Genomic DNA, 22,397 nt, shown 5'->3' with positions numbered 1-22,397 from the left:
TTTTGTGTTTTTCTTCTATGTTGGGTTGTATATGGGACTTGTTTGGGGTTTTGTTGATGCCAGCCGGCCTTCCAGCCGCGGTGCCCTGTCCTGACGTCTGCTTTCTGTCATGGACCCCGGAGGGAGGTGTTGTTCTCGGGCCTGGTCTGTTCGGTCGCCGGGAGGCTTCCCGTTGATGGGGGGTACTGTTGTGTGTTGGGGGGTTTGGCTGGATGTTTTTGTGTTGTTTTCTTTTCTTTGCTCTCCAGGTGGTATGCAAACTGGTTTTTGTCTGTGGAGAAGGTGCTGGCAGAAGAGTCCTTCACCCTCATCAGCATTATTAGCTGCACCTGTGGAGGATGTTCACGTGCAGGCCTACTGACTCGCAGCACCTGTGGATGATGCTCACGTGTAAACTTAAAGACTTTCAGCTGAAGCAGATAATGAGATGGCGTTCTGCATTTAAGCCATGAGTGGTTCAAGCAGAATTGCCGGGAACTCGACCTTGTGACGTTCGTTTGTGAGACGCTGAGGACCGCGCCTGGGTTTGACACATCGTGCCTGTGAAGGAGGACGGGTGAGGGACACATGCTGTCAGCACACATCAGAGGTGATGATTGTCTGAATAAGTGTTAACAGTAATTTAGTATTTTGTTACGCAGTATATTTGAACATTGATGAGAATGGTGCAGCTCGCTTCTCACTGCCATGGCGTACGGAATGATGATCCTCCACCTGTTGTGAGAAGCTGCTCATTTACATAAAGCTTAAATTCAGACCTGAATGTGTTGCTGATAGTGTGTGCCTTTGAAGGATATTTGTTGTAGCTGTTGACTTACCTCACCTTTTCCATCCTTCACAGAGTCAGTTTGTCGTGTCCACCTGGGGGGTGTTCGGCGGTGAGTCTGGGTCCAGAAGCGTCGGGCTTCGATCCATTTGGGCGCTGGAGAGCGCGCCGTCCTTCACCTCGCCAGACAACCGTATATTTATGTTGTACACAATTATTGCACTGAAGGGAAATAAATTTGTTTTGTTTTTGGAACCGCTTTCTGGTTATTTAGCGCTGGGTTCAGTCAGACGCTGGTCCGCTCCTCAACTCGCGTCTGCACATAACAGTAGTTCCCGGCCATTCCAAAGTGGACCCAGCGGCAGAAGCGGTTCCTTTTGCTGAAAGAGTTCATGAATACTTGGAGAAGATATGGGAGCAATTACGGCCTCTCGTAAATCAAATTAAACAAACAGATGCTTGCATTACGGAGCTTGCAGCACAAGCCGTTCTGCTTCCTGCTGCTCCAGCTGCGGCACTATCGATACCGGTGCAGATAACTCCGTCACCCAAGGGGAGGCGGAGTGCGGCGGATTGTTCCGTGGATTTCCGAATTTTTTCTGCTCAGTCCGGTTGGAATGCCGCAGCTTTGAGTGGAGTGTTTGTAGATGGTTTGAACGATTCATTAAAAGATGAGCTAGCAGTCCGTGACGAACCAAAAGATTTAGATGAGCTAATATCTTTGGCTATTCGTCTAGATGATCGGATAAAGGAGCATGGACGCGAGAGAGGGCGGACATCAGAGCGGGTCTTTTCGTCTCGGGGCTTTCCCCGACACAGATCAGGGCTGCATCTTCTTCGCCCCACTGAGACTCCTCCGACGGGACCTCTGGCTCCTCTTGCGGATGAGCCCATGCAGCTCGGACGAGCTGAAGCCACCATATTGCCCCGGTCACATAAGCGTCAAGAAAGATAGTGATAACGTATCTCCAGGTGTTCTTAGACAGGCATAATAATGGACAAAAAAAAAAAAAAAAGGGGGCAGATCTTTGGTTGTTTAGTTATTTGGGCTGTTTTTGTTTTTATGTAAGGGGTTATAAATTGTTTGGGGATTTAGATGCGGTTCTGGTGGAGTGAACGACTGGCAGTTCGGAGCTCGGCTGGACTCAGGTAATCATAGGTTTTCATTTTTTGGACTTAGGTAATTTCTGTTTGAGGATTGGGTCGTTTTGTTTTGTTGTTTTTTATTTCCCTGCTTCCCTAACCCCAACCTCACATGCTCTAAGACCGACTGTCTTGTGGGTTGTGGGGTGGTGCAGGTTGGTTACGCTGAGCGTATCTCAGAAAACCTCTGCACCTAGGGGGGGGTTGTCAGGGGCGTTTTTTTTTTTGGATTTGGTTGATGCCCGGTTCCACTCCAGCCCCGGTGGGCCTTTGACCGTTAGTCATTGGTGTTACCGGGGTGTGGTGCAGCGGGAACGTACCTCAGTCGGAGTGGTGGGCCGATCTGTGCCGTTCGCCATTTCGGTAGTTCCACCCCTCCCGATGGGCTGGTGGTATGGTCGGTTTGGGGCACCGGACGTATTTCCAGTTTTCCACTGTGCTTAGGGGATGGGACTGGGTTAGTTTTTCCTGTTTCCTTCCCCAGCTTGGTAGTTTTGTGCCGTTCGCCAAAATTGAGCTGACGATAGGCTCTGGGAGTGATCTGGGGTCTTTCGGTGTGCTGGGGGGGGTAACAGGGTTTGCCAGTTGTTTTATTTGCCCCCGGGGTGGTTTAATGAAGTCCGCCGGGGGTTGGATTTTGTGTTTTTTATGTTTCCTTCCAGGTTCCACCTCCAGGGTTGATGGGACGGTCCTCTGGGGGGGAATTGGCTTGTGGGCCCGACTAGCCAAGTGTGGCCGGGTCTGGGGTTCCTGGGTTGTGGGGAGGGTGCCTCCTGGGGTTGATGGTACGGTCCTCTGGGGGGCGCTGTTGCTCCATGAATACCTGGGGACCTCTGTGGGATTTCGGCTTTGGCTGTTATTCCTGGAACTGGCGGTAAAGGTCTTCTGGGGGGTGTTGGGCTCTGCAAGTCATTCTGGGGGGGTTGTTTGTTGTTTTTCTTTGTGAATTTATGTTGGTATTGTATTGTTGGGGCTATGTTGGGTTTTTGCATTTGGGAGTTTTTCTTTTCTTCCCGGGGTTGGATGGGACGGTCCCCTGGGGAGTGGTTTGGGTGGGTTTTGTGTTTTTCTTCTATGTTGGGTTGTATATGGGACTTGTTTGGGGTTTTGTTGATGCCAGCCGGCCTTCCAGCCGCGGTGCCCTGTCCTGACGTCTGCTTTCTGTCATGGACCCCGGAGGGAGGTGTTGTTCTCGGGCCTGGTCTGTTCGGTCGCCGGGAGGCTTCCCGTTGATGGGGGGTACTGTTGTGTGTTGGGGGGTTTGGCTGGATGTTTTTGTGTTGTTTTCTTTTCTTTGCTCTCCAGGTGGTATGCAAACTGGTTTTTGTCTGTGGAGAAGGTGCTGGCAGAAGAGTCCTTCACCCTCATCAGCATTATTAGCTGCACCTGTGGAGGATGTTCACGTGCAGGCCTACTGACTCGCAGCACCTGTGGATGATGCTCACGTGTAAACTTAAAGACTTTCAGCTGAAGCAGATAATGAGATGGCGTTCTGCATTTAAGCCATGAGTGGTTCAAGCAGAATTGCCGGGAACTCGACCTTGTGACGTTCGTTTGTGAGACGCTGAGGACCGCGCCTGGGTTTGACACATCGTGCCTGTGAAGGAGGACGGGTGAGGGACACATGCTGTCAGCACACATCAGAGGTGATGATTGTCTGAATAAGTGTTAACAGTAATTTAGTATTTTGTTACGCAGTATATTTGAACATTGATGAGAATGGTGCAGCTCGCTTCTCACTGCCGTGGCGTACGGAATGATGATCCTCCACCTGTTGTGAGAAGCTGCTCATTTACATAAAGCTTAAATTCAGACCTGAATGTGTTGCTGATAGTGTGTGCCTTTGAAGGATATTTGTTGTAGCTGTTGACTTACCTCACCTTTTCCATCCTTCACAGAGTCAGTTTGTCGTGTCCACCTGGGGGGTGTTCGGCGGTGAGTCTGGGTCCAGAAGCGTCGGGCTTCGATCCATTTGGGCGCTGGAGAGCGCGCCGTCCTTCACCTCGCCAGACAACCGCATATTTATGTTGTACACAATTATTGCACTGAAGGGAAATAAATTTGTTTTGTTTTTGGAACCGCTTTCTGGTTATTTAGCGCTGGGTTCAGTCAGACGCTGGTCCACTCCTCAACTCGCGTCTGCACATAACAGAAACCAACACACCTGAGATGTTTTGTAAAGAAGAATGGTCCAAAATACCTTCAACCAGAATCCAGACTCTCATTGGAAGCTATAGGAAGCATTTACAGGCTGTTAATTCTGCAAAAGGAGGATCTACTAAATATTGATGTATATTTTTGTTGGGGTGCCCAAATTTATGCACCTGCCTAATTTTGTTTAAAGAATTATTGTACACTTTCTGTAAATCCTATAAACTTCATTTCAATTCTCAAATATCACTGTGTTTGTCTGCTATATGATATATTTAACTGAAATTGCTGATCCAAACAACCAATGATTTATAAAGGAAAATCATGGAAATCATCAGGGGTGCCCAAACCTCTGCATACCACTGTACAACCCCAAATCAGCAAAAGTTGGCACAGTATAGAAAATCAAAATAAGAAATATAACGCAATGCTAAAATACCCTCGGCCATATGAGTATTGTATTTTTTATAATTTGCAGTTGTTTAATTAATTATTAAGACCCTATTGTCTTACGTACATGTTGAGTAAAGCCCCTCTATCAATCAAAAACAATATTTACATTTTAAGAGCTAAGGTTTGTAGATCACGCTCTGTGCATTTGCAGGTATTAATGAGAGAAATGCAACTCCATAGAAAGTTAGCTTTGAGTTACCGTAAGTTAGCATGCATGCAAACATCTGCAAAATGTCTTGTAAATGACTCCAGAGATGTTATCAGGTTGAACAGCGGTTTCAGTTTTAGAAGTGTTTCTTCCATTTCTGCATTTCAGGTGTGAAACACATTCCCAAAAAATGGGACACTGAAGCATTTGCCACTCTGTAATGTTGCCATTCTTTCTCACAAGACTTGACATTTTGGCGTTGAGGATACCATGCAATGAACCATTTCAGGTAAAACAAATAAATGGTGACACAAAGAAAGATCATTATCTGGAAATTGTCAAACAACATCTCAAGACATCATCTAAAAACAAACTTGCAAAACTTAGACACTTATTTTTCCCCACTCGAAATATCCCCTTCCCCACCTCATTTTTTTTTTAATCTTTTGGAGTATCAACTGCTAAAACTGAGCAATAAAAGGCAATGCCACTAAATACTAACAATGTATGTAAACAGTTGACCCACTGAAAATCTGATATAGTACTTAGTGCTTAGTGCTTAGCTCAGATAAGATAATTATAGTGGGTGATTTTAACATCCACACAGATGCTGAGAATGACAGCCTCAACACTGCATTTAATCTATTATTAGACTCCATTGGCTTTGCTCAAAATGTAAATGAGTCCACCCACCACTTTAATCATACTTTAGATCTTGTTTTGACTTATGGTATGGAAACTGAAGACTTAACAGTATTCCCTGAAAACCCCCTTCTGTCTGATCATTTCTTAATAACATTTACATTTACTTTAATGGACTACCCAGCAGTGGGGAATAAGTTTCATTACAGTAGAAGTCTTTCGGAAAGCGCTGTAACTAGGTTTAAGGATATGATTCCTTCTTTGTTATGTTCTCCAATGCCATATACCAACACAGTGCAGAGTAGCTACCTAAACTCTGAGTGAGATAGATTATCTCGTCAATAGTTTTACATCCTCATTGAGCACAACTTTGGATGCTGTAGCTCCTCTGAAAAAGAGAGCCTTAAATCAGAAGTGCCTGACTCTGTGGTATAACTCACAAACTCGCAGCTTAAAGCAGATAACCCGTAAGTTGGAGAGGAAATGGCGTCTCACTAATTTAGAAGATCTTCACTTAGCCTGGAAAAAGAGTCTGTTGCTCTATAAAAAAAGCCCTCCGTAAAGCTAGGACATCTTACTACTCATCACTAATTGAAGAAAATAAGAACAACCCCAAGTTTCTTTTCAGCACTGTAGCCAGGCTGACAAAGAGTCAGAGCTCTATTGAGCCGAGTATTCCTTTAACTTTAACTAGTAATGACTTCATGACTTTCTTTGCTAATAAAATTTTAACTATTAGAGAAAAAATTACTCATAACCATCCCAAAGACATATTGTTATCTTTGGCTGCTTTCAATAATGCTGGTATTTGGTTAGACTCTTTCTCTCCGATTGTTCTGTCTGAGTTATTTTCATTAGTCACTTCCTCCAAACCATCAACATGTCTATTAGACCCCATTCCTACCAGGCTGCTCAAGGAAGCCCTACCATTAATTAATGCTTCGATCTTAAATATGATCAATCTATCTTTATTAGTTGGCTATGTACCACAGGCTTTTAAGGTGGCAGTAATTAAACCATTACTTAAAAAGCCATCACTTGACCCAGCTATCTTAGCTAATTATAGGCCAATCTCCAACCTTCCTTTTCTCTCAAAAATTCTTGAAAGGGTAGTTGTAAAACAGCTAACTGATCATCTGCAGAGGAATGGTCTATTTGAAGAGTTTCAGTCAGGTTTCAGAATTCATCATAGTACAGAAACAGCATTAGTGAAGGTTACAAATGATCTTCTTATGGCCTCAGACAGTGGACTCATCTCTGTGCTTGTCCTGTTAGACCTCAGTGCTGCTTTTGATACTGTTGACCATAAAATTTTATTACAGAGATTAGAGCATGCCATAGGTATTAAAGGCACTGCGCTGCGGTGGTTTGAATCATATTTATCTAATAGATTACAATTTGTTCATGTAAATGGGGAGTCTTCTTCACAGACTAAGGTTAATTATGGAGTTCCAGAAGGTTCTGTGCTAGGACCAATTTTATTCACTTTATACATGCTTCCCTTAGGCAGTATTATTAGAAAGCATTGCTTAAATTTTCATTGTTACGCAGATGATACCCAGCTTTATCGATCCATGAAGCCAGAGGAAACACATCAATTAGTTAAACTGCAGGAATGTCTTACAGACATAAAGACATGGATGACCTCTAATTTCCTGCTTTTAAATTCAGATAAAACTGAAGTTATTGTACTTGGCCCCACAAATCTTAGAAACATGGTGTCTAACCAGATCCTTACTCTGGATGGCATTACCCTGACCTCTAGTAATACTGTGAGAAATCTTGGAGTCATTTTTGATCAGGATATGTCCTTCAATGCGCATATTAAGCAAATATGTAGGATTGCTTTTTTACATTTGCGCAATATCTCTAAAATTAGAAAGGTCTTGTCTCAGAGTGATGCTGAAAAACTAATTCATGCATGTATTTCCTCTAGGCTGGACTATTGTAATTCATTTTTATCAGGTTGTCCTAAAAGTTCCCTGAAAAGCCTTCAGTTAATTCAAAATGCTGCAGCTAGAGTACTGACGGGGACTAGAAGGAGAGAGCATATTTCACCCATATTGGCTTCTCTTCATTGGCTTCCTGTTAATTCTAGAATAGAATTTAAAATTCTTCTTCTTACTTATAAGGTTTTGAATAATCAGGTCCCATCTTATCTTAGGGACCTCGTAGTACCATATCACCCCAATAGAGTGTTTCGCTCTCAGACTGCAGGCTTACTTGTAGTTCCTAGGGTTTTTAAGAGTAGAATGAGAGGCAGAGCCTTCAGCTTTCAGGCTCCTCTCCTGTGGAACCAGCTCCCAATTTGGATCAGGGAGACAGACACCCTCTCTACTTTTAAGATTAGGCTTAAAACTTTCCTTTTTGCTAAAGCTTATAGTTAGGGCTGGATCAGGTGACCCTGAACCATCCCTTAGTTATGCTGCTATAGACTTAGACTGCTGGGGGGTTCCCATGATGCACTGAGTGTTTCTTTCTCTTTTTGCTCTGTATGCACCACTCTGCATTTAATCATTAGTGATTGATCTCTGCTCTCTTCCATAGCATGTCTTTTTCTTGATTCTCTCCCCTCAGCCCCAACCAGTCCCAGCAGAAGACTGCCCCTCCCTGAGCCTGGTTCTGCTGGAGGTTTCTTCCTGTTAAAAGGGAGTTTTTCGTTCCCACTGTCGCCAAGTGCTTGCTCATAGGGGGTCGTTTTGCAATATAAAGCGCCTTGGGGCAACTGTTTGTTGTGATTTGGCGCTATATAATTAAAACTGATTTGATTTGATAGTAAATTAAATCAAATATATATTTTTTTAAAACTGTACTTTGAATAAAAAAAACAAGACTTATAGAATTAAAGCTGACACCGTACATAACTTACGTGACTTGTTTGCCAACATGTATAAAGTGTGGCATTGGGCAAAATTGAGTAATAATGTTAACAGTCAAGGTGTATGCAAACATATGACCATAACTGTATGAAGCAGCTATGTCTGGTCTATGTGAGTGTAATAAGCAACTCAAATGTTTGGATGTTGCTCCTTATAGCTGTTAAGCACTTTGGACATCTTGACATATGTTCTTAAACCACCATGAAAACCACAAACACAGGCTGAAGATACTATATTTCCAAACCAGTTTCTGTTGAAGTCACCAAATCCCCCTTAGAGGCTAAAGGGGTTGGAATTGAGAAGGTTTGTGGAACTGTGCTAACCCACTTCATACTGTGACTCTTCACAAAGGCCGTTTCTTGTTGCTTGCTCTTAAAAGTTATTTAGGAATATATATCTGATATGGTGTAGCCATGTGACCTACCGGAGAAGTTACTCGCTGCCATGTCAAAAGCATCCACCATGCCCATGTTGGTCAAAACATCTTTCAGGTCAAACTTCTCTTCCATCTTGAAACGTGGCAACCCCACCTTGATTGCTGTTTCATCCATCATGTCTGGACAAGTCCACTCCATAAATTTCTCAAAGGTCAGTTCTCTCTCCAGCTGAAGGAGATGCAACATCAAACATTAGTTTATCTGTGCATTTGTTTAGGAGCATATTAGGGGAACAAAGATTAGAGATCGAACAAAGTCCCAGATTTGAAACCAAAAATAGTTGCCTCTAGGGACTAGTGTCTACACATAAATATCAATGGACCATATGCTAATTTACTAAATTCTGAAAGTTAGAAAAGGAAATCAGAAAAGCTATCTGGGACCTCAGAAAGCCCATCTGTAATTATTGCTTGATCTCCAAAATCAGTCTATGCAAGCGAAATTATGTTCAGTATGAGTGTTGTCATTAGTGCCACTTTGAAAATTAAATTCATGATAAGTAATTTATCCTAAACTTATAATCTGTTGTTTTTTCAACTTTATGCAAAAACAAATCCGGAGAAAAAAAATACAGTATGCAATAGTTAATAATTATTAAGAGCCTGTTCTTTCATATTTATGAATACATTTTACCACATTGTAATTGTTTTTTTAAAATGAAAACTGAACCTATCATTCTTTTTGAGTTCTACACATGTGGTGATACCTTATTTACACCAGGATGTTAATAAAATCAATGCTGGCTATTCTCAGAATAAAGTACTTATATCCACAGTTTCAAATTGCATAAGTCAAATGGTGTCCACTTTATGGTCTTCTCAAAACATTAAAATTACTGTTCTGGATGCTCAGAATGCATCTGAGCTTATCTAGAAACTGTTGGCTTCTGAGGGCCTAAAGCGGCCCCCAGACCCCTGGCCTACAGGTTTCGGCCCTGTGGGCCTCGCACTTTGTCCCCCCCAATTTCTAGTTCTAAATTGCGCCTGTCGCGGCTCGTCTTTTTGGTCTTCTCAGGATGTCGTCTTTTAGATAACACAAACTAATTGCAAGTGATATGCTAGAAAAAGGACACAACACTTTAGAATAATTCAGCCTTAAGCAAGATAAAATGCACAGAGTTTTTAAGTTTATTTAAGCCTTCGACACAAAGCTTAGACAAACTGAGTCCTCTAGAGAGACTGAATATGTTGTGTGGGCCGCTGAAGAGGAGGTACTGCTGGCCCACCACCACCAGAGGGCGCCCTGCCTGGAGCGCGGGCTCCAGGCACCAGAGGGCGCTACCGCATCATGGGAGTAATCTGGGTGACAGCTGTCACCCATCACCAAACACAGCTGTTTCTACTCAGCACCGAGGTATATCAGGAGGACGGCGTCTCCACCTCAGTGCCGAGATATCGCCTAAGACCAAGGTAACATTCTCTGCAGCATATTCTGTGATTGACAAACTTGTTAAACCTTTCAGGACTGGTGACTACTGAGACCCTCCTTCTTTGGATAAGTACTCACCTTCCTGCTGAACTTTGCCAAGAGGTGGAGGCGGCTTCTCCCCTCTCTGTACTGGGTGCGTTCATCCACTCCTGTGTGTTCTTGCTCTCTCCTGCCAGCAGTACCGGATCCGACGAGCGGAGGCAGTGGCCACCTGGGAATTCGGGACTTGGCGGTTCCAGTATTTCCAGGGTTCGGTGGCAGTGGAGATCTGGGTGGTTCCGGTTCGACTGAGACGGACGTCTCCTATCTTCGAGCCTGCCCACACGACACCAGCGGATTCGACCCTAAACATTGTGTTTGTTATACTACTCGCGCTTGTTTCAGTAGTAAATCTTGTTTTTTTACTTCCTCCATTGTCCATTCATTGCGCCCCCTGTTGTGGGTCCGTGTTCCTACACTTTCACAACAGAATATGACAATCGCGCTCGTCTATTTATTGGAGACCCGCGGGCATCGCTCCTCCTTCAACTTTTTTTATTTATTTCATTCCTAAGACATGGTTTTCTATTGGAAGCGTCCTCTAGTGAACCCTAAGCAGGTGTTAGGCCATTATTTCAATGTGACAAACGCTCCCATTAAAACATGAAGGATTTACAACTGATTTTTTTAAAAGACCTTCAGCCACAGGTGCAGCTGGCCTGAGGCCCCCCCCGCACGTGGCCTCAGTCACACGTGCAGCTGGCCTGAGGCCCCTGCACGTGGCCTGCGGGAAAGCACCTAAGAGGCCTTGGAAAGCCCCTGACAGACTGAATGACTAATAGAGCCCTTTTTTTGGGTTGAACACCTGCTAGTTCAACCAGAGGACATACAGTTCGGATCAGGACACTTGATAGTTCATCACAGTTCAAATATGGACCTAAAAATTCTTCTACAGTCCCTCCTCTGGGACTCGAAAGAGTCCCATTACTTCAACTATACTCTTGGGTTGTTTACTGACAAGACATCTTCATTTGTGCATTGCAATAATAAAAAAGAAAAACACATCACTCGACTTACTGATAACTCTGGTGCGGATATGAATATCAGTGATACTTCACACGGTAAATATATTGCAGTGCAGGTGAACCTACATACTAAGGCACAAGGTGAGCAATTAGCTGGATTATATCAACGCAAGGTGACATTCAAACATTGAGTTTTGGTGTAATTCAAGGCACTTAAAATGGCCACATAAAACAAGTTACAGCAACTTCTTAATCATGGCAAAGTAAAGACTTTACATTGACATCAGTGCAACCAATCATCTTCTGGCATCTATTGACTCACTCAACCAGAGGCTCCAACCCATTATACTTGGTTCTACATATTATTTTGTTAAAGCGTCACACATTTATTATTTAAATGCATCAAATAACCCCTACGTTACCACTATTTAGTCAACCAATCAAGAAACTATTCTAAGGTTAGCGCAGCTATGTCTAGTTAAATGATAAACACAATAAATGGTTTGCCTTCATGTCCGTCCTTAAGTCATTTGCCTTAGTCAATCATATAATGGTTTTCATTATAGGCCATTTCTCAACATTCTCCACTTTGTTTTTCTTCTTTTTCAGCTTGTTTTCTAATGCCCTTTTTGACCAGACGCCAAATTTAGGCGATGCATGTCTCTTGAGGCATGCTATAATTTAAGAAAAAGGGGTCCCTATGGTGCATCTTTACTACTAAATCTACAAACACGCCGTGTAAGGGTCCCCTTTTTATAACTTTGCAATGTGATATCTATGTGTATGCATTTAGCTTTATCTGTGTTACGCAGATGATGGTAAGGACAGACATTTACCCAACCTTCGTTACTAACATATATCCTTCTTTGTTTTTATTTACACTCAGATTTCTGAAACCAGTCCGCAATTCAAACTCAAGAACCAAGATCATAGTCCGTGTTCAGTGCCATTACGTCAGTCCGCGCTCCTCAGCATTTACTCAGCATCTGAAGTTTTGGGAGAAGTTGGGGAACATGGGGAGGTTGGCCTTTCAGGGGTAGTGGGGGAAGGATCAGGAATTCTGGCTTTCAGACAGTCGTGCAGTTCTCTGATGGATCTTTCCAGCTCCTTGTGCTGCTTGGCCAGGTTGTACAGGGCCCCCAGAGAATTCTTGCCCACATTCAGGGTGGTGGTGGCCAGCCCTAGCTGTTCCCTTTCCATATGCTCCATCATGCTGGCTAGCATGTCCATACTAGACTGAAGACCACACAGTTGAGTATGGAGGCCCTCCTGAGCACAAGAGATGTTGGCATTGTCACGGTGTATCCTGAACAGGTATGCAGCTGTCTGACTTAGTTGTGGCATGATTTCCTCAAATAGCTCATGGGGAATGTGATTTGTGAGGGGCAGGAGCTGCTCCAAGGTTTTTGGAACAGACTCTTGTGGAAGACGAAGCTCTCGAACCAAGATTGCCATGTCCTGTGGGGTGACCATGACCAGATTAAGGTTGTGCAGTCCAGGGGACAGGAAGTACAAGGGGGAAGGTATTTCGTGTGTGGGGGGAGTATTGTTGATGTCGCACAGGCAAGTGGGTGGGACACTCTGGGCATTTAGCAGCCTGTACAAAGCTCCCCTCTGTCCTGGTGGGTGAGTTCGGCTAAGGTCTACCCCTGCTGATCCTCCTCCAGAGGTACTGGGCTGATCAGAATATCTCTCCTGCCTTGGGGGTGGAAAGCTGGGGACAGGTCCTAGCAGTGAATTGGGTCTAGGATGCACTCGGGCGGTTGCTGCATATGGCCGACCTTGGCTGCCTCCCCTGGAGGGTATCGTTGCCACTGGCACATGTGACTGTCTCCATGGCATCTGCGGAAGGGGTGTGTTCCTGAGTCCAAAGGGTCCTTCAGGTGATGGTGGAGTCCTCGGGCCGACTCTTGCTGCAGGCAGATTCTGTGAAGCCGTCATCGCCAGGTGCTGGAACGATGAAGATCCTTCTGTTGCCAACTGGTTTAGCTGCTGGATGGAAGGCGGCTGTGGCGACCAATCATGTCTCGACCATCCCTCCTGTATATCCTCTTCTCCAAACAGTTCTGAGAGTCCAATCAGACTTGATAGAGGCAGATCAGGCATAGGTCCCTGATCAGAGGAGTCTGGTCTCTCAGCCATACTCCTGTGTCCTAGTAATATACATATACGTTCATTATTACAGCTCCATATCATTCTTTCAGATATTGTCTATCCTATCCCTCATTTTTGTGGGTGCATGTGTGTGAATGTAAATGTGCGTGCATGTCTTCTTCCTCGTCTACAATATCACCAAGCACGGTCCATCCCAGTCCTCCCTATCTGGGGTGTACGCCACAATATTAGGGAGCTGGGGGCTGTCGGGGAGGATAATTGGTATTTCATCCATTTCCATATATTCTGGTTCTCTGTCTGTTTCGTTTGTGCTTTCTTCTAGGGCTCGGATGGCTAACAGTGGGAGCTGTCCTACTGTGGATGAAATCAATTTATTGACCAGAAATTTTATCAAGGGAATACCACAACATATTACCAGCAAGACCGCCACCCCTGTTAGTGCCAAGATTACACCTATCTGGTATAACCAGTCTTTCCATGATATCCACCCTCTCCTTAGAGTCCCAAACAGTGAAAACAGTGGGCCAATATTCATTCCATTCCCTACAATGTATCCAGAATCGTCAGTTTCATTTCTCCCTCCTATGGAGTTACTTAATAGTTCCTGTTGCATCTCTTCAAGTGTGATTAAGAGCTCTGTCAAATTTCCGTCTTCCCCTGTACGCATGGGAATAGCTGTGCAACATTCGGTGGCTTTGATCATAATACAAACTCCTTGTTCATCAGCCATCATCATCTCGATAGCTAATCTATTTTGCATTGTCATTAGCGAGGTGGCGTGCAGTTGTTCGGTTAAGGCTCCTACAGCTGCCAATGTCCAATTCAAATATCTTTGTTGATTATACCACAAGTAATTAATCCACTGCACCTCCTGGAACCTAGAACGGATTTTTGGAGTAACCCCGAACAGAGCCAATGCCCATCCCCATTTATCCGCATCTTCATCTGCTTTAACTCTGCTACTGTCTATGGCTTCTAACTGTCGGGGTATCCCTTCTGGTATCCCGTTTCTTACTGTGATGTTGTAGTCTGTTTTAAACGTCATTATTCCTCTTTTCTTACGAAGTTTCTGTGGCATGGGTTGTATTGAATTTGGCATTTCAATTACTGTTATTGCTCCTGTGAGCATCACAGGAGCACAAAGGCCTTTCCAATTCGGGGACAGCGATGACAGGAGTTTCCTTTTTTGTCCGCATATCCAAAAGATGTCAGCTAAGGGTACCGTTCCCTTAGCTAAATTTGGAGTAGATACCCATGAAGCATGGGTGAGATTCAGTCCAATTACAGACCCCCCTGTGGCCGGTACTATTTGTTCACACTGTATGCCTGCTGCTGGCAGGGTGTGACAGACGGTAATGTTCCATGCTGTTTTGGCCGGTTTGTATTCTTGCTGCTTTTGCATACACTGTATGTGGTGTTTTGGCTGGGTCGTCCCTACCTGCCAATCGCTTATGTATTGTGCTACTAAGCCTTTAGCTATACAGAATGGGTGTATCATCCCTTTCTCTATTTTAATCATAGGTGGAACGGTTCCTTCTGTACTTAGGGGCACTGGACAAAGTTTACTGTCGGCAGCATATTTTTCATCACCTACTGCCATTTTCATAACACATTGTGTATAGCATTCTGCTTGGTCTGAGTTATGTTGGGGACTCCTATAACAGTTGTAGGGGTTTAGCCTGAGGTATCACACCTTTCCGGTGACAGGCTATGCAAGGCTTTTCACTGATCTGCCTAGCCGAAAATTTCAACCATTGGTAAAATAAATTGGTCTTCAACCCTTGTGTGCGGGCTAGGTCTGTACTAGGATCCCATCTCCCTAAGTGACTGCTTGTTTCTAGGCTTCTAATTGTCCTCTTTTTCCTTGGTTTGATTTTTACCCATTTTGTGGCTTCATGTACTGTAACTGTTACGTCTTGCTTGGTTTCCCTGCATCCTCTTTTATCACAAATTACCTCTATGTTGAGTGTTCCCTCCTCTTCACATTTGATGCTAATGGCTTCGCCTAATATGTAATCCCCCAGCTTTCCCTGTATTCCTATGTTCTTGTAGGCTTTTGATTTAATGTATACCAAATTATATGTTTTTCCTGTGTTTAGAATGCCTTGTTTAGCTGCTATTGTGGCCATGGCCACGGCACAGTCCGTTGTATGTTTTGGATGTCTATTTTCTCCCATACTGACCACCAGTAGTATTGTCAATCCCTTGAATAATTCCTTAATCATTGCTCTGATGACTGTTGAGATGTGCTACTAGATGTGCTACTAAGTGAGCCGTCACTAGATGAGCTGTCACTAGGGATGTGTGGTGTATCTGTGCTTTGTCTGGGTTGTACTTCCTATGGTTCTTCTGTCGGTAAATCTACTGAGTTGCTGTCCGAGTCTGATGTCTCCTGTGGCCTGTCTATCTGTCGGTCTGTATTTCTGTCTGTCTGTTGGCCTGCGTCTCCAGTTGTTTCTGAGTCTGCATCTGAGTCTGTCGCTGCTCTATCTGGCAGGGATCCACTACTCTCTGAAGCTGTGCGTCGTCTTTGTTCAATCAGTCTCTGTGAGCGCCTTGGCCGGTGTTCGCCTGGCTGCAGGGAGGCGTGGCCTTCCCTCTGTGCTTCTTCTGGCTGCAGGGAGGCGTGGCCGTCCCTCGGTGCTGCTGTAGGGTCTCTGGCTTCTCCTGCTTCCCCCCTTGGCCCGGCGGCTCTGCCAAGACGAGCTTGCCGAGGCCGCAGGGGCGCTGGGCCACCAACCCTACAGCAGTGGTTTAAATGAAACCAAGTGTCCTTACCGTCTACTTTGACTGCTGTACGTGAGGCAAGAATAACTTTAAAAGGACCTTCTCGGCGGGGCCTGTCCCACTTCTTTTGAACACCTTGACGTAAACCAGATCACCAGCTGGATGCTCTGATTTTCGAGTGGAATCTCTGCTTCTCTGTCTTCTGTAGCACCTTTGACCTGCAAAAAGATAGTTTTGTGTATTTGGGTTAACTGTCTCAGATAATTATGCCATTCGTCTTGTAGCTGCTCCAGCGATGGTCCTTCGTAGGGTCCTCTCAGGTATGGAATAGGCATCAGCCGACCTGTAAGAGCTTCAAATGGTGTCAAATGGGTTAGTCGGTTAGTTTGTGAGCGCATTGACAATAAAGCAAGCGGCAACGCATCCAGCCAGGTTAGTTTGCCATTGCTGTCTGCTATGATTTTGCTAGTTTGTTCTTTAAAATGCCATTAGCCCGTTCCACCGCCCCATTTGATTGAGGGTGATAAACACACCCAAACTTCTGTTTGATACCCAATTGTTTGAATGTTTCTTGTGTAACCTTGGCTACAAAAGCCCTACCGTTGTCAGATGAGATAGTATCTGGAATGCCAAATCTTGGAAAGACATCTCGGCACAAGAATTTGGCTACCGTTTTATGGTCTTGATTTGCAGAGGCTACTGCCTCAATCCATCGGCTGAATCTGCATATCACTACCAAAACATATCTCATTCGTTTAACTCGATTTTCAGCTCCCATGTCTATGAAATCCATCATAAGATGTCTGAATGGCCCATCAGGGACCGGAATGTGGGCTAAAGGGGCTGTGAATGATTTCCGGACATTGTACTGTGCACATACCTCACACTCATTCAACAAACGGTCCACTGTAGCTGCCATATATGGTGATCACCAGACAGCTTTTAGTTTGTTCATAATTTGGACTCGCGAACAATGATCGGGTCCGTGGGCCCAAATGATTGCATGTCGTAATAAATTGGTGGGTAACACAAAATGTCCATGACTACTGCGCCACAGCTTGTCCGCTGGCCCCTGACTGCGTGTCTCAATAGCGCCTCGTTTAACCCACATTCGTTTTTCTTCTCCACTGGCCCTACTTTGAGCCACTATCAGTGCGTCAAGTGAAACCAGTGGGGCACAATCTTGGATGGTTAGCAGGGGAAACATATTTCTCCTTGTGCTCCTTTGCGAGCTGCGTCATCTGCTAGATTGTTACCTTGAGCTATGATGTTATTATTCTTTTGATGACCTGCACATTTAATGATGGCTACCTCAGACGGTAATTGGAGAGCTTGTAACAGTTGGGAAATCGCTTCTCCATGAGTGACAGGGGTGCCATCTGCTCTCAGGAATCCCCTTTGTTTCCAAATGTTTGCATGTACATGACATACGCCATAAGCGTAGGCTGAGTCTGTGTAGATATTAACACGTTGATCTTTAGCTATCTGGCAAGCCATAGTTAAGGCTTTGATTTCTGCCAGTTGGGCTGAACAAGGCTGATCAATTCCTTGGGACTCCAGTAATTCAAAGGTCTCGCCATCCGTGTTTAGTTTAACAATCCCCATACCCGCATGCAATCCCGCGGCATCCCGAAAGCATGAGCCATCCACGAACAGGGTTAGATCTGCATCTATGGCGTGATTATACAAATGTTCTCTGGCTCTCAAAAATTTCTCTGTCTCTGCCACACAGTTATGTGGAGTACCATCTAACGGTGTGGTCAATTTGGTGGCGGGATTCACCGTGTGACAACGTTGTATTGTTATTTCTGGAGCGGACAACACAACTTCATATCCAGTGCGTCTAGCTTGTGTTAAGACAAAACGTTGACTGGTTAGCAGGGCATGTAACTGATGCGACGTGTACAACGTTACTGCATGTCCCATGATTATGGATGATGCTTTTTGAAATGCAAAGGCAGCTGCTGCTAGACCCTGATAGCATGGTGGCAATCCTGTTTCAATGTTGTCAAGCTTTGTACTATAATAGGCCAATGGTTGTTTTCCTTCATTTGTTTCCTGCATTAGTACAGCACAAGCATATCCAGTTTTTTCAGTAACATACAAATGGAAAGGTTTCCCATAATCTGGGTTACCTAACGCGGGAGCAGATTGCATGTCTGTTTTTAGGGCCTCAAAAGCTCCCGTTGCCTGATCTGTCCAGATGAGGAGAGCTGCATTGCTTGTTTGCCCCACTGCTCTAATCATGGCACGCAAAGGTGCAGTTTTTATAGCATAATCACAAATCCACGGCCGACTGTACCCTGCCATCCCAAGGAATGAAAGCATCTGTCCCACTGTTTGGGGTTTGGGAGCCTTGATTATAGCCTCCACTTGGCTTGGGGCTATACATCGCGTGGTCCCACACAACTGTCTTCCCAAGTATTCTACTTGTTGTTTGCAGAACTGCAATTTGTCCTTACTTACTTTATGACCTCCATCTGCCAATGCATGCAATACAATTAATGAATCTTTTTCACACTGTTCTTGAGTCTCTGATGCAATAAGGAGATCATCCATATATTGCACCAATGTACTGGGTATGTCAAGGTGTTGTAAATCTTCAGCCAGGACTTTGTTAAAGATGGCTGGGGACAGGTTCAGTCCCTGAGGTAGCCGTGTATACGTTAGCTGTTGTCCCAGAAATGTGAATGCAAACAAATGTTGTGAGTCTGGGTGCACAGGCACACTGAAATAGGCTGAACACAGATCTATTACTGTGTACCATTTTGCTCCAGCAGGGATGCTTGATAGTATAGTATGCGGATCAGGTACTATAGGTGCATCCATTTCTATTATTGCATTGATAGGACGCAGATCATGTACCAGCCGATACTCTTTGGTATTGTTTTTAGGGATAGGATAGATAGGAGTATTGCATGGGCTTGCAGTTTTTATTAAAACTCCAGCTGCCATTAGTCCCTTAATTACTGGTTTTATGCCTTCAATAGCCTGAGGTTTTAATGGATACTGCCTTTGGTGAGGCAGTTTTGCTCCCGGTTTTACTTTTATTTTTACTGGTAAGGCTGTTTTTACTAGTCCTACATCTGTTTTGCTTTTGGACCACACCACTGGTGGTATTTGCTCTAACAATTTCTCTTGTTGGGCCGATAACACCATCTGTCCCTCTGGTCTAGGATTGAGCTCCACTTTTTGAGCTATAGCCTCATCATTTACTTTTAAATTAATTCGTATAAACTGCTGGTCTTTTGACAGATGTACTTGTGGAATTTCCATGTTTTGCCATTCTTCAACTTCTGAGGCTGTCTTTACCATTGGACCTAGGTCATGGGATTCGTACTTTTCTGAGACTAAAAGGGTCACATGAGGTGTGGCATTCGGCACTTGATACCATTGTTGTTCAGCTGAAGTTAGCTTGACAGAAGCTGCGGCCCCTTGGGGGCCTAAATAAATTTCTGTGGTGGTTATGTGAAACAGCCGTTGATTCATCAATGCATCCCAGCAGCATGCATAGTCAGTTTGTTCTTGTTTGGCATCGAACATCAGGGTGACATGTAAAGGTAAACTAGGTGTACATACTGCGTCATAGTGTTGTTCTGCCCAGGCTTCCATTTTTCCCATTCCAGTTGAAGATTTGAATTTTCTGGTTGTAACTTCAGCCAGTATACCATGGGTTGCACAGGTCGGACCTTGTTTTCCATGTCCATAAGCACCATAATGTTGGCGAGTGCTTCGTCAGGAAAGTGTATTTGCAGTCCTTGATGGGTACACACTATCTGGGTTTGTAGCTTACATAAAATGTCTCTTCCCAGCAAATTCACAGGTGTATTTTGTGAGTATAACAGGGGTGCTTCAATTGTTTTTCCTGCAATCGTTACAGGAAGTGGGCGTGTAAAAGGTATTATTTGAGTTTTCCCAGAGAAGCCGATGGTCTTAATTACAGACCCAGAGAGGGGGAGATGAGCGCCCATTTTCCCTATGCAAGAGTATGTTGCCCCTGTATCCACCATGAAAGGGAATCTCTGTTTTGTATATTAACGGTGACGGTTGGCTCTTCCTTAGGTATCATCGAAATAGCCAATGCCACCGTTTCCCCCTCTGTCTTCTCTAGGCCTCCCTATTGCCAATAGGCCGAGGGTCCAACCCAAGGTCGGGCCGGACAATTTCTCATTCGATGTCCAGGTTGTCCACAGCTCCAACACTCATTAGAGGGTTGATCCCCTATTGGGGGTGTTGGTCCCATAGGCGGTCCCGCTTGACTGTTCCTGGGAGCTGAGTTTTGGAATCTGCTTCCAAATGAAGGTTGGCGAGACCCTCTTCGCCACCCTCCTCTTTGACCTTGAAAGTTCCGTGACTCTCCTCTCCACCCATGACTGTAGGTGGGTCCATTTCCGGGTGTGCCAGTGCTATGGTAGTGATAGTGATGCTCCACTGGTGCTGAGACTTCTCCTGTAGGAGTGCTTCCTGCTGCTTCTTGGGGGCTCTGTGTGGCTGTTACCACAGGTGCCTGTATGGTGGCAGCAGTGTTTGCCGTAGGGCCTAGGCTTGCCGACTCAGAAGGAACAGGGGTCATCATTGGTGCCTGGGTCTTTGTTTTTTCTTTCTTGACTTTGGTTAGCTCTCCCAACTGCATCTGCACCAATTTTTCGTCAGGGATTTTGCTGCATCTTCTTCTTTGTGTTTTTCTTTCTTGTAGATTTCAAGATGGTGACAAATATGCTCAGAGTATAAAGCCCAATTCATTTTTGATAGTCCCACGACTCCATCTAGGGCTTTCTGAACCTCATCTGGTAGAGCCTTTTTTACAGTTATTTTAAACAGGATTTCAGTTGCTGGAGAATGGTTCCATGCATTTCCCGTTTCCTCCGCCCATCTTTTCTGGAATCGGTGCAGGAACTTCTTTGGGCACTCTTCAGGTGTCCACTCCTCATCATCCAATTTAGAGGGATCCAAGACCTCAGGGTACTTTCTTCTCAGTCCTTCCCACATGGAGTTTCTATAGCGATTAAAGGGGACTTCATCATGTTGATTAGTGCCCATCATCTGTGTTAGTCCAACCTTTCCTGCTAATTCTTCAGTGTCATGTTTTCCCATGACATGCATTAGCAAGGCTTTTATGTCACCTAAAGACAAGGTTACCCCTGCAGTGCCTTCTTCTAAGGCAGTTATCCATCTCCCAGCTCCTTGGGTGATGTCTGGCAACCTGTTGGCCAGCCCCACCATGTCTGTCCAGCTCCATGGGGTATACACATGATGACCATTTCTAACCACCAATGGGCATATGAGGTCTTCGTCCTCCTCTTCTTCTGTGCGGGCTCCATACTGTCTTCCAGATCGAGTGCGACTGCCTGGATCCAGGCAGTCTATCCAGTCGGTTATATTCTGTTCTAAAGCCGCTATGTCTTTGGCTACACATTGTTGTCTTTGCCTGAGTCGGGCCTCTTTTGCAGTCTCAATGATGATCTCACCAGAAATTTTTCGGGTGGGTGGCTCTATAATGTGATTCCCTTGATTGGGCGTCGATTGTTGTAATATTCTTCTTTCCTCGGCATCCCTATGTCTTTGTATTCTTTCCTTCGCTAGCCGAAGTTGCTCAGCTAGTTCTTCATTATCTCTTCTGGCCAGATCCAGTGTGTCACAGAAGCTCTTGTGCCACTCTTCGGAGCCTCTATAGCCTGTGAAGGCCCAGTCGGCTGACTTATGGTGGGAGGGGACGGTTTTCAGTGGACCTCGATGTGCAGGCGGAGCCTTCAGGTCTCTCTCTTATCCTCGTCTGCCTCCGTGTCACTGTTATTTGTGGCCCCCCCTGCTGGTCGTGGTGAGCGACCACTTACTTTAGGACTTGGAGACCTTGTATGATCCATTTGACAGACTGAGGACCTGTCTCCTTGTGCTCTCGAGCTTTTAGTGTCAGTGTGAATTTGCCCTCCACATCCATGCCTTGGTCCTCTTCACGAGTTCCTAATACAAATTGTCCAGCTGTCTTTCCCATATCATGACGTTTATATGGGGTGGCTCTGCTTCCAGCTCGGTGCACTGGCTTTAGTCTCTTTGGATCTTTCCTCTGTCATTTTTTCTCTTTCTGCTGTAGCCTCTGTGCTTCCTGCGTGAACAAGGCTAAAACTTCTTTTTCTTCAGTGCGTTTTTTGTTGTTTTTTACGTTCTTCTGCTGATCTTTAATTTCTTTTTTCTGTATTTCTACCGCAACTGCTTCACACATCACCGGATCAAATGATCCCTCCAAAGGCCATTGCCTGCCCCCATGTGACCTTTTGTGCCACTTTCTCATACATTGGTTGGCCTTAGTGCGTTTTCCTGGATATTTTCTTAGTACTAAGTCTAGCGGGGTACTTTCCCGACCTTGACCTTGAGAGTTACCCATGTAACCCTGACAAACGCTATGTGAGGTGTTTCTATGGTGTTCTGGTAGTCCCTCAGGGCTGTCCTGATCCAGACCAATAACTTGCTGGCTGTAAACACCTGTTTTGTATTTTAAACCCTTAA

General features: G+C 44.8%; 1 protein-coding gene across 1 annotated transcript in view; it reads right to left on the bottom strand.

The window, feature by feature from the left end:
- LOC117507765 (serpin B6-like) overlaps nt 1–22,397 on the bottom strand; it is a 175,328-nt gene that overhangs the window by 4,401 nt on the left and 148,530 nt on the right. The window contains 1 exon segment of the mRNA XM_034167594.1: nt 8,607–8,787. Within this exon segment, the coding sequence (XP_034023485.1) occupies nt 8,607–8,787 (181 nt within the window).

The sequence above is a fragment of the Thalassophryne amazonica genome, chromosome 1 (genome assembly GCF_902500255.1).
Source record: "Thalassophryne amazonica chromosome 1, fThaAma1.1, whole genome shotgun sequence".
Lineage (NCBI taxonomy): Eukaryota > Metazoa > Chordata > Actinopteri > Batrachoidiformes > Batrachoididae > Thalassophryne > Thalassophryne amazonica.
This window is presented reverse-complemented; position numbering and strand designations above follow the sequence as displayed.